A 13,922-nucleotide genomic window follows, 5' to 3' on the forward strand; every position below is an offset into this window, starting at 1 on the left:
ATAAATATTAAATACCCCAAACATCAACCGAATTCTTCATTCCCATCTAAAATACAAAAGCCAAAACATATATTACATGACAGACACTAAATCTAACAGAGAAGGAAAACAGAATTACAATTTCCATTCAACAATTTTATTTTCCTTTTTTTTTTTTTTTTTTTTTTTTTTTGCATTTTCCAACTCAACCTCTTCTTAAACTAGGGAACAGTGTCACTCCATTATATACATTTTCAAGTTCTATCCTTTGCATTATTCAGTCAAACTAAGACAACAAAATTAGTCTTGCCTCATTAAGCATATCCCCACCTTCAAAATTTGGAAATCTAACCTGGTTAGCAAACATCATGAACGTGGTTTGCATCCGCATGTACAACTTTCGAGTTCTTTGTGGAGTTTCTGCACGAGAGGAAATACAGATATCAAACAAAGACCAGAAGGAAAGATTGCCAAAATGTTGGAATTCGAAGTCATTTTAAAGATTCGCAAACAGATAAAAATGGTATTAATGTTTACCATTTTGCACATGATATGAACAGCAGACTGAGTTAATACTTTATTAGCCTAATATCATATATGCAAGCAGCATTGCCATGAAATAGGGTTGAGCATAACAAGAAAGACTACTGTCTACTTTTCAACAAATGTAGCATTTCCAAGGAGAAATTAATGATTGCCATAGGTGTAGGGAGCTGCATGCAACTTTTAGCTACAGCGCAATTCTTGCTCGGAACAGGTGTTGGTGAAATGTTATTTGACCAAGGAAGGAAGCCATCTGACAACCTAGATATTATCCATCAAGGCCTTTCTCAAGCATTAGATCCAATGGTTCCCGGTTATGGGTTTGTTGAATACAACTCCAGCCTTATTGAACGCACTTAGTTTTGGAAATACCCTTGAATTCCAGTTCACAAGATTTATCCTCTTTAAATACAATAGAAAATAACAGTAAGAAAGTTGATGGTTTTTTTTTTTTTTTTGCCCAAGAGAAAGTTAATGAATTAAATGTACTCTACAATGCACTAAATAATGCATCAAGATTCCATACGAATATCCTATAATATTTCACACGTGCATACACACATGTATCATAGATTTTATATCATTACCAATTATAAAAAGTACCCATCATGTTCAGAATCATAGCTATCTAATTCTAGGGGCTTCAAGGAAACACATTTCTATGCCAAATGAAGCATCATATAATGATCTGTTTGTAATTCAGCATGACATATGTACGGACCTGAACTTCATTTTGAAGGCCTTTAATATGCTGCACAGCCAAGTCCAGCATGTCTGCATAGCTCGTTTGCTACAAGAAGATTTTAAAGGTATGTTATCTTCATCGAAAACAACGTCTATACTTTGCAATTGGATCCCTTAGACAATAATTTGGAAAAACATAAGTCCACAATCTTTGTAAGGTAATGACTGATTTGGAGCAACCCAAATATAGACTCAATCTAAGGTCCAGAAAAGACAAATGTGATTACCTTATCCATGTTAGGAACAAGCTCTTGTAATTTCTTCAACTTGCCACTTATTCTTGTTCTTCTTTCCTGTACATATATAACTAGTTTAATGATGCTTGGCATGATTTATCATTCCTTAGGCGGAATAAAGAATATGTATATGCTATGCTCATGTATCTTAATAACCAACCGTAAGTTCATAGTGTATGATGGAAGTACATTTTTCAAGGCAACAATACGAGCAAATGGCATTGAGCATTATCAATTATCCAACCGTCACTTATATGATCCAAACGCACAATAAGATGTTCTATTACTATTAAACAAGCTGTCCTTTACACCTATAGAATCAATAAATAGAAATGCAGATCATATTCTTGCACTCATTAGCAGCTCTCTAGTGCTATCGTACTTGTCACCTACTCCATAAAAGGAGCAGAAATACCATGCTTGTGCAGGTATGAGGGATTTTTTGTTCCAGTGGATGCATCAGGGAATACGGTCTGTACCATGCAGAAGATCTCTTGCTTGCCATCTTTCTTTCTTGGATATCACGGCAAGAATACTTTTCATGTGCACGTCAAATAAAATTCCAAGCCACAAGACGAGGAAAAGTGAAAAAATTACAAGGGGGCAATGAATATCTATTTGTGATCCTTCATATTGTATAATGCCTAACACTGTCAAAAGTTTCATTCTCGAAAGCAAAGTTAAAATTGAATGAACATCGTGATTCATGGATGTAATAAGTGCACGGCTAACAGCAATATAACTTCAGCATCACACTAACTTTTGCCAATAGTCCTTAGAAATGTCCTACATGCGAAAGGTATATAAGAAAGAAGTTGAACTTTCTGAAACAGAACTTGAAGTTTGAAAGAACTGGTTATTTGAAAAGGCTATAGGTTGGTCGTATGAACCTTCATTAACATCAACAGAATTTTTAAAGAATAAGCAATTTGCTTTCTAAGCAGTTACAGCAATCCATACTCTAGTAATTCTATCTCTTGAATCTTAACTTACTCTTTCAGCAATGCTTCGAGGGTGAGTGGCACAGCCACGCTTGGCTCGGATTTTACAGGGCACAGAATCTTCAGGAATATTTAGCAGCTTTTCAACTGTGGCCATCTCAAGTGTTGTTTGGGGCAAACTAAACTGAAATAAAGATTGAATGGAAGTATAGAAGGCCAATAATGAGAAGTTAATGACACGACTGTAAAGCACATTGTTATTCATCAAAGTGATGACAAACTAATGGATGGCGCTACCATTAGCTGCAAATTATGCTCCTACTTGACAAACAACCATATTGAGCTCAGGATGAGAAATAATAACCTCCCAAATATTCATTTTCTTATAAGAAATAAACACCATTAAGTTATAATTCCTTGATTTCAATGTCATTTAAAACAAGGAGAAAGATCTACCTGAGTTTCCAAGGCATTTAGACAGCTATAAATATCGCCATCTATACTTTTAGACCTCTTGTTTGGCGGGGCAGAAAACATAATGGAATTTGTATTATCCCATGAATCCATTCCAAATCCAGCAGCAGCAAATGAATGTGCAGCATTTTGGTGGTTACTGCTAGAGCTAACACCGTCAACAAGATTCTCACTTACTTCAGATATTTGAGAAAGAGAGTCTTGTCTAGTGAAGCTCAATTGAGACTTCAATCTTGGCACTCTATGGCCACCATTAGCACCACCTTGAAAGCTGTAATTTCTGGTGCCCCTTGTAACAGAAAAACCTGCAATAAGAGTGTTTAATTCACTTCATGTGATCCATCAAAATAAAATCACATTGTATAATGAATCAAACACATCACAAAGTCAGGTAATGTGAATTTCAACCACGTTTATTGGCCAAAAAAAATTTTCAACCACGTTTGGGTTGGACCAACTCAACTTGGTCATTTGTTGAGAAAAAAAAATTTAGGTAGCTTTTGGAATGGTTGAAATTTATAGTCTTTTCAGAATTCATCTGAAGCCTATAACTTGTTTTAATTTAGAATCTACAATCTAGAAAACAGTTTTAAACATGATAATATATCATTAAATAATTTTTTGTTGCAAAATTCATCCTCAAATGAAATGAATACAATTTCAATTGTTCTAAAATGCAACCTTAAAATTTTGCATTTTTTTTATTTATTATTATTTTTTTTTGGGTACTGCTCTACCTTGTCATTCCACATGTTTATCATATCTATAGCACAAATAATCTAGACTCATCTAGTTATATGATTATTTAATCTAACTTAATTTTCAAAGTAAACAAGAAAAACAAGAATTTAGACATAAATTTATTAAAATATTCAGACAATGAAAATTTTTAAACTCCTAAGGAAAGCATGTTTTTATTATTGACATGTGTTAATTTAAGTAATTACCTTAACTTACTAATTTTTTCTTTGTAGTTAAATAAATATGTGGCAAGTCCAGTATATAAGCCCCTTGTGAATGTTATAATTTTCCTGAAACATAAGAGTTAAACAAACATGAACATGGGCAATCTTCAAACTCCCTGTTATCCCACTGTAGTGTCACACTGCACTACAAAGCTCATTTATCTTACTTTATTGCAACTTGTCCAACTTGCACATCATAAATATTCACCCCACAAAGCATATAACACTATTTTATGCTTCTATATCATTTTTGATCAGGTAAAATAAAAGCATAATGTTGGATTCCTAAGAAACCGGTGGGGTCATGTGAGGCACGAGACAGATACCCTGTAAGACCTCATCTACCAGCAAAAAACATGGTGGGTTGCATAGATTGGCCATCTATAACTTTGTCTAACCATTAATTTTATTCTTCTTTTGTTTTTCTTTTTCTTTCTGATGTCTACCCTCCATTTTGTTTCCATTTAAGTAGTACAAAAAAAATGAACATTTTTATGCTGTCAGAAGCCTGAAAATGATCAGATGAAAGCTTTTCGATAATTCACTTTTATTCATATATATAATGAACTTGGCACTATAACCTAACTTGGGTTGGAATAATCTATTTATCCTAGATTTTTATAACCTAATTTGTGTTGGAATAATCTGTCAATCCCAGATTTTTTAAATCATAAATAACAGATCACGATATTTAAAAGTCACTTTTTGTAACTATAAAAGATATGATTGAAAAAATTATGAATTTTTTAGCTAATAAAAATGTTAACTACATGATTGTTTGGCATTGTTGGCATTTCTTGTTTAGTTTTTTTTTTTATTGAACTTAAAAACTTTGGCCAGAAAAAAAAAAAAAAAAACTTGAAAACATGTTTAGAAGTAGTCTTTGGTTTAGAAAAAAAAAAAAAAACAGAATCATTTTCTACTTTCATTTTTTTTTGAAAAATAAAAAATATGAGTAAAAACGTGTTTGATAGTTAAAAATAAAAACAATTTTTTATAAAATAAAAATGAAAATGTATTGAAATATGAAAATAAAAAAAATATTTATAATTGTGAAAAAAAAAAGATATACATTAATTTTTTTTATTTTACAAGTTATCATATTTAAATGTTTTTTAATGTCATTAATTAATAAATATATATTATATTTATAATTTGATGTCAATATCATTAAATATTTTATTTATTTCTATATCTTTGCATTTTAAGAAAATAATTTTTATTTTCTTTTACTAAATACATTTTTTAAAAAATAAAAAATAAAGATTATTTTCCAAAAAACGAAAATAAAAAATAAAAAAAATAATTTTCACAAATCAAACAGTTGCAAAATCCTTATTGGCTAAACGGTTAAATTCTTGAAGTAATTTAACAACAAGGGACCACAAAGAAAAGTGGTTGGAGTGTGAATCATGAAAATGATAAGGGATTTGAATCCAAGCTTTGGCAGTATTCATGGATATCCTCAATTTTTTTATATTAAAATCGATGGATATCTTCAACTTTTGACAATAAAATCCTTCAACTTTTGACACTAAAATCGACACTGTTCACGCACGGGTATTGTTCAGCCGTACAGTAACAGTGATTGAAATGTTTCCAAAATATTAAAAAATCTTTTTTTTTTTTTTTGCTTCCAACAATTTTTAAAATTTTTCAAAATTTTATTTTTATTTTTTGGTTTTCAAATCAAAAACAACAAATGTTTCCAAACACAATTTTATTTCCAATTTTCATAAAACACAAAACAAAAGCGGTAGCAAATGATCCCCACAAAAACCCATATTGAAATACACTTTTTTTCTTCAAATGTCGTTGTCTTTTGCAACATTTAGCTTTTAATTATACAAAGTCTAAAGATGTACAAGAAAGAAAATACACATTTATGAGGATCAAAGTAGATTTCTAAAGGGTGATTATGGGATGTTTTAAGAATAATTATGAACATGGCAACTATGCTGTCAAACAGGTTTAGGAAATTATCTTAATGAAACAAGTAAGAAAAGATTGATGGAATCTCTCAATAAAAGTAAAATTTACTCGAAAGTTAATTTAATTTATTCATATAATTATATTTAAAAAATAAAATCTTATTTATTTAGTTCAAATTTCAATACTTAAAACATTTCTCTTATTTTCTTTACTTTGTAAAAAAAAAAAATTTACTTTGACAGGCTAGAATTAAAAAATTGGAAATAACCCAACTTTGCTTCAATCAGCACTAAAATATTTAATCATAACATTTTAGATAAAAGAAATGAAAAAAAATTACATAAAATTTCCTAAGTAAATTTGTAGATTTTTTTAGAAATAAGTAAATAAAAATTAAAATAAAAAAATCAGATTAAAAATTTTATAATATAAATTAAATATGTAAATTTATAAAAAAATTAATAAATTTTGATATATTTATTAAATAAATATTTTTAATAAAAATATTAATAAAATTTTTATTATTAAATTATATCCATCAAATTTAAATTATATAAATAATATGTTTAATAATTATTTTATATTACATATTGTTAACTTTTTCATTAAACCCTATCAATTAATTTAAAATTTTTATTTACTTAAAAGAACTTCTTGAAATTCATCATAAATTTTACTCATAAAATTTTATTACCTTTATGTAAGTTTGGTAAAAAAAAAAAAAATTTGTTAAAAAAGCAAAAAAAAAAGTTCAAACACACTTAAAGGAAAGAGACATTTTTGTCAATCTAAAGTTGGGCCAACGCAGTTCTTAGCAACGGCGGCAAATTACGCAGGCACGCAAAAGCCACCAATCAATGTAAAGAAAGTTGAAAAGCCCCAAAAACTACCACAAAGTGGATAATGATTGGACTTAACGGTCATTAAAGCTTTTAAAGAAAACAAAAGCATTACCGTTTTCGGCTGTGAGATGACTAAGGAAATCAGCAGGAGAGCTACGGTGTCTGAGCAAAGAGGAAGAAGAAGAAGAAGGTGCAGCGTAAGATCCATGGGGAGGAGGAGGAGGAGGAGGGGCAGATTTAGGCTGTTGTCGATCGTTAGATGAGCTGACTTTACAAGTTGACTCTGATGTTAAAGGCGATGAGTCAGCTGAGAAGTAGTGGCCGACAAGGCTAGGACCAGCTCCGATGACGGAATCGACTGCGGTTGTTAGCAGGGAGCCCGGGGCTGAACCGTAACGGGTTAGTCCGGTCTGGCCAATGGGTTTTTGAGACGAAGATGATGGATACATGGCTTTTCGTGCTCAATAAAAGGAAGAATTTGAAAGAAAAAGAGAAGAATAACGATTTGAAAAGGAAAAAAAAATCAAAGGTTTGTCCAAAGCTAAAAGGAGTATGAAAAAAATACCGAAGAGGATGCTTGATGGGGAAATGTCCTATGAGGTTTTGCTTCCAGCACACGCGGGTGATTTTTTTTACGTCACCACAAACTTTTTTTTATTATGCTTATTGTCTTCTGGTAATGAAATATTTAATGTGGGTTATTTAAAATTTTAATATAATATTTAAATTATTAATTATTAATTATTTTAGTATTTATTTTAATGAGATTAATTTTAAATGATAACATTTAATAAATAAATAATTTTTTAAATATTATATTAATTAACATATTTATAATTAATTATATGTATTATATTAAAAAAATGTTAAATTTTAATATTATATTAAATATTTTATTATAAATCATGGATCATTTATGACATTATCTTTTATTATTTCAATTTCATGATTGGTATTTAAACTATACAATCTTCAAATTTTTTTCTTTAAGTAATAAGTATTGATATCATTTTATCAATGTTACTACATTTATGGTCATTATTTATAAACATTATATTTGATATAAAGAAAAGAAGATAGAGGGATTGAAAATAAATTTAATAATTTTAAATATGAAATGATGATATGATATAAAAATTATATGTAAATAATATAAAAATGATATAATTTAAAATTTAAATAAAATTTTTAAATAAATTTGATAAAAATATATGTTTTATATTTAATGTATCAATATGAGTTGTAACACAATAATTTTATATTTTTTATATTTTATATATGAAATATATAAAAAAATGCACAAATTATTAAATTTAATCAAAAAATTTAAAAAAAAAAACAAAAGAAAAAAAAGAAAATTTATATAAATTATTTTCATATATTCGGTATAAGAAATTATAGAAAACCAACCAAAGGAAAGGTTCTTTGTCAAAAAAGGTACTTTAATTGTCTTTTATTTTTTCTCGTTTTCTTTCTCTTGTTAAATGATTGAAGCGATACTTTCCTATCAACTAATGAAGTTTAAAATAAGAGAAAATTAGTTTGTGACTGATTTTATTTCCAATCTTTCCCCTTCTCTTTAACCTTCATAATTATAGGAAAACCTAATCCTATATTTACTTTGTGATAAGAGTGATAACGATTTGATTCAGATCAGATTTGATTTAATTTTTTTATATTATATGTTATAAAAATTTAAAATTCAATCTGAATTCAAACTGAATTAAACTAAATTAAATTTTATCAGTTCGGTTCGATTTATCAATTTTTATTTTTTTATATATTATTTTAATATAAAATTTTAATATCTTTTGATATAAAATTATTATTTTAATTTTATAAAATTTTAAAATATATAAAAATTAATATATATAATTCGATTTGATTTTTTTTAATTTTTTACTTCTCAATCCAAAATTTGATCCAAATCTAATATATATTTAATATTTGAATTTAATTTGAATCAAATCGAATACTATAATTTTGGATTAATTTTTAGATTTTTTTCTCACCCCTACTTCATATCAGTACCACGCTTATATTATGATTTTATTAATATTAAAAGTAAAATTAGATCAATTTTTTTCTTTTTTTGTTGCATACAATCGAGAAAAATAGACGGACTAGAGATTTGAATCTTGAATTTGATTTTTTAAAAATTTAAATTTTGAATTCTATTAAAGAAAATATATTGCCTACATCATTATAATATAATTAATCAATTATATTTAAAATTATGGGAAGTGCATTAAAATTTTATGAGTTACATCAAAATTTTATATAAAATCCACACTTATATGTGATTAATTTTTATATAATTTAATATTATGATTAAATAATTCTAATACAATTAAGTCAATTATTTTTTCTCATAAGTACAATCTAGAAAATTTCAAAATAAACCAAAGATTTAAATCTTAAACCTTATATTTTTAAATTTGAATATCAAACCTTTTTTTTTTTTTTCCAAAAAAGAGATAATGGAACAATTAATCAACAAAAGTGTAACTAAATTAATTTTTTCATAAGTATAATCGAAAAAGAAATAATAAAATAATTTATCAAAAAAGTACAATTAAATATTTTTTTTATCCATACAGTTGAGAAAGTTCAAAGTGAACAAGAGATTTGAATCTTGAAATATAAAATTTTAACTTTAATTCTTTCGAAAAAGAGAACATGAAACAATCCCTAGTCAAACCACTATTGGTGGTTGCCTCTTTCATGGAATAAGAGAATTAGCCATGCTTCTGGGATTTGATGCCATAATCCCAACATGTAAGATGTTGGTGGTTGCCTCTATAGTTTCATAGAGTAAGAGACTTAGCCATGCGTTCTAGGATTTGATGCCATAGTACCAACACGTAAGATGAATTAAAAAGGAAAGGGCAATTTAAAAAATAATATGATAATATAATATAAAAATAATATAAAAATGATATAATTTAAATTTTTAATAAAAATTTTGTTTGAATTTAACAAAATTTAAAAACTATAAAATATGAATTATGATATATAATTTTTACATAAAATATAATAAATATATATGAATTATCAATATTTTTTTATTTATCATCAAAAGATTCTTGGATTTTGTTTAGTATACCTCATTTTTGAATTGATCCAAATAAATTTATCTATGTTAAATTTTATGAAAGCATTAATATCTTATATTATATAAATATACAAATTATTAAATTTTCAAATAAACAAAAGGAGATGATTACTAATGTCACGAGTGTAATTATTTTTTTCTCGTGTATACAACCGAGAAAAGTTCAAGGTGAACAAAAGATTTGAATCTTAAATATTATTTTTTAAAAGTAAATCTTAAACCTTCTTTCGATGAAGAAAACAAAATCAAGAAACAATCTCGTGTCAAACTACGATTTGTGGTTGCATTTGTAGTCTCATACAATAGGAGATCTAGCTATGCAATTTAGGATTCGATGCCATAGTACCAACATGTAAGATGAAACGAGAAAGGTAATTCCAAGTAAGTTATCGAAAACTTGACCCAAAGTTCTATTACAAACAATAGATGGCTTTGGCCTTGGGGTTCAATTCATCAAGTTGTCCCTATTATCTACATATGAATAATTAAAGACCAATTTGCAAGGTTGATCTCTTTAGATCTATAGTTAAACTAGACGCTTTACTACCTTAATCAAACCATTTGAAAATCTTGATTAACTCTTCGCAATTAGGTAAAAGAATTTTTTTTTTTATAAAGGAACTATAATTTGAAAAAATTTTCCATTCAAGGTTTAATTAATTAAGAGTGAAATTGAAAAAAATTTGCAAACCCTATTGTTATTTTTAAAACAAAAAATACAATAATTATTAATTCAATAGATTCATTTTTATTTCATAAAATAGAAAAATATACTATAATTATAAGAACAAACGAATTTTTTTACTTCTTTTTTGGTACTCTAAATAAAATTTATTAAAGGAAAAATTTTGTTCCCAATAAGTCAAACAAATAAAAATGGGACCATTTATGTTTGGGGTTTGTGCTCATACATTGAATCTCACCAAACTTTTTTGTTGAGGAAAATTCTGTTAACCTAACAATGTTAATTAAGATTGATGTATATTTATTAGTACCAAGTGGGATGACAAATAAAAATAAACAAACTATATTCTGGTTAAGAAAATAATTCACAGTCCAGTCAAATTTAAGTGCATGTGCTAGTTACGGGAAAAAGGGAAGCCAATTATTTTTTGTCAACTTTTTTGCCTAATCAAAACGTCACAATGTTGTAATTGGAACTCTCCTTTTTATAAATTAAATAATTTTTTTGTTGTGGTTTTGAAAATTTAGAGATAAATAAGTTGTTCAGTTTCTAAAGTCAAGATAAGATGTGCCGTACCTGATGATCTAACATAAGTGACTGCAGGTCGTGCATTCAAGATAACATCAACAAATAACCACCGATAGAACTTGAACTTAAGACTTTTTCATCGAAAAAAATGACCTTAACCGATTGAATCTTGTTGATAAATTAAATAAATTAATTAGTTGTCAAGCAACGACTTCAATAAAAAACTAAACTTTGGGGATTCAAATCATTAATAACTAACACTAATAGTAAGCCTTTGCAAAGGCTTTAATTGGTTTCCAATTTCCACATTTGTCAACTAAAATTGGCTTCTAATTTGATGATATTTGTGAAATGATTAATGTTTGAAAATATAAATTTTATTTTTTAGATTTATATTTTAATAAATATTTTAAAAGAAATAGTAAAATATCAATACTATATGCAATCATAAATATGTCAATAAATAAAACAATCATACATATGCTTAAAATTAAAGTTATCCCTTAATAGAAACGATTCCCATTGAAACTTAAAGTCATCTCATCAATCAACGTGTTTAATTGCTTTCCACATAGTAATTTTTTTTATATAAGAAAGCAAAGAAAACAAAGAAAAAAGGTAGGTTTATCATTAAAAGATAAAAGTTTTCATTTATTATTTATAATAAAATAAAAAATTATCTTAAAAAATATGATACAAGAGACATAAAATATGAAAATTAAATAAAACCTTTTTATCAAAAAAAATATTTTTTATTTTTTTGTTTCAAACATTTTTATAAAAATTTATAATTGACAATATATTGAAAAATTATAATTTTAATAAAATGATTAATAAATATATAACCCTCATAGTACAAAAATAACAACAAAATTATAATTCCAATATATAAAATATTAGATCTATAGTTTTTCTAATTTTAATATTTTATAATATTTGTGTGTCTATTAAATTTATTATTATTCTTATAATGAAATAATCATAAATTTATTAAAAAAATGAAAAAATTTGACAAAGAACATTTCACCCAGAGTAGGGGTTTAATTTTAATTTATCTATGAATATTATCCTAATATGATTTTTAATGATTAATTTTTTTAAAAATTTTAACTCTATGTATTTTAAATATATTATAAGATATATGGTTACATGATAAGTTTACTTATGAATGAATTTTTAATTTGACACATTAGATAATTCTGATTTTTATGCTATTTATCAATTAAATAAATGTATTTAAGAAAATTACTAGTTTATCCAAATATGTATTATAATTTAAATCAATTGTTGATCTAATTTGATAATTCCAAATTTTTGCATATATAATATTTAATTTAATAAAATCAACCCATGCTTTGCATGGGTGATAATTAGTTAAAATATAAAATAACATTCTAAAAATCTTGAATAAAGAGATTTTTAAATATATTTTTAAAAAACAATTTAAAATAAAATATTTAAAATAATAATAATAAAAATTTAAAAATTTTGACTACAAAAAATAAAAATATTTACGAGACATAAGAAGTACTTCATTCTTTTAAAAATAGATAATAAAAAATATTTCTAGGCATATATTGCTGTATAAGTCTTTTGTTCTATTCTTTAGGAACTTAGTTATTTATTTTCCTATTAATTAGTAACTAGTTATTATATGTAGAAGTGCATTTGCACGTTATTGTGGGTTGCATTTATTTAGGCTTTTAATACTTAGTTATTGCATTTATTTAGCAGTTAATTGCTATGTTTCTATTGCTAATATGCCTATTTAAAGGCTATTGGTTTATTTTTTTTTAAAGCTTTTTATTTTTCAACAGTGGCATTAGAGCTAGGTGACAATTTTGAGTGTCAAAAGTGAGAACATAGCAGCAAGCTTGCTCTAATTTTTCCTTGCAGTAACAGTAGCAAACAATGGTCTCCGACAATTTTGTGCAACCAGCGATTCCACGTTTTGATGGTCACTATGACCAGTGGTGCATGTTAATGGGGAACTTCTTGAGGTCCAAGGAGTATTGGCAGGCGGTTGATTTTGGTGCGTAGATATCAATTTTATTCGGATATATTGTTTTTATTTTAATTTAATATTAATAATTGTAATAATAATATTAATAATAATAATAATTTAAAATAAAATAATAAAAAAAAATAAAAAAGACAGAAATTAGAGGATTGGTACGACATCGTTGTTGCCTCCGACTAGCCCTTTGTACAACTCACCTACAGCTACTCAGATCCTCCTATTTGAAGCTCTTAAAAACCTCATAGATTATTCCCCTTCAAACCTCTCTCTCGGACGCTCAGGAGTTGATTTTTTTTGCCCCTTTGGCACCAGACACCAAGAGCTTACCCTTCATCACTACCTAACCCTCCTTTCAACAAGCTCAATACCCATACTAGCACCTCAATCCGAGCTTCAAACCCATACCCAAATACCCAAACAGAAACACATAAATAGAAACAAAAAAATAAAGACAAACAGTTCTCCCTGTAGGGAGGAACCTCAGCACCAGAAAGTCCTATAAATAAGCAAAGAAATCATCAGTGTCTCTTTTTTAAAAAAAAAAAAAAAAAAAAAGGAGATCGAAAGCTTTGAGCCCCGATCTACGTTGATCGGGGCTGTTTCTGGTAAAACGAACGTCAGATCCAGGAAGAGCGCACTGAAGAGCGCTTCTGGGAGCATTATTAAAATTTTTTGGCCACTGACAACCCCGCCGATGGTGACTCAGGTGATTGCCGGCGCGACGGTCTGGCGATTGGACGGCGAGAACCCGGAGCTTTCCCCCAGAGCTCTCTCTCTCTCACTTTTTTTTTGAAACAGAAAAAGAATGAACAAAATTTTTTTTTCAGTTATATATAAAAGACTAAGGAGCAAAATGACGTCGTTTTAGGTCAAGGAGGATCCACGCTTTGATTCGAATTTGACCCGAAATCCGCGTAA

The 13,922-nt window shown here is 27.3% G+C and overlaps 1 protein-coding gene across 1 annotated transcript; it reads right to left on the reverse strand.

Annotated features, from left to right (window-relative positions):
- LOC111307250 (transcription factor bHLH128-like) lies at positions 1-7,275 on the reverse strand. The gene is made up of 6 exons (XM_022905269.2): positions 6,769-7,275; positions 2,900-3,222; positions 2,496-2,627; positions 1,494-1,559; positions 1,244-1,312; positions 1-399 (listed from the first exon to the last, which is right to left on the reverse strand). The coding sequence occupies exons 1-6, from the start codon at positions 7,103-7,105 to the stop codon at positions 346-348; spliced, it is 981 nt and encodes a 326-aa protein (XP_022761004.2). The 5' UTR covers positions 7,106-7,275; the 3' UTR covers positions 1-345.
- Positions 7,276-13,922: the final 6,647 nt, after the last annotated feature.

This window comes from Durio zibethinus, chromosome 22 (genome assembly GCF_047325235.1).
Source record: "Durio zibethinus cultivar Kanyao isolate XHJ-2024 chromosome 22, ASM4732523v1, whole genome shotgun sequence".
In the NCBI taxonomy this organism is placed as follows: Eukaryota; Viridiplantae; Streptophyta; class Magnoliopsida; order Malvales; family Malvaceae; genus Durio; species Durio zibethinus.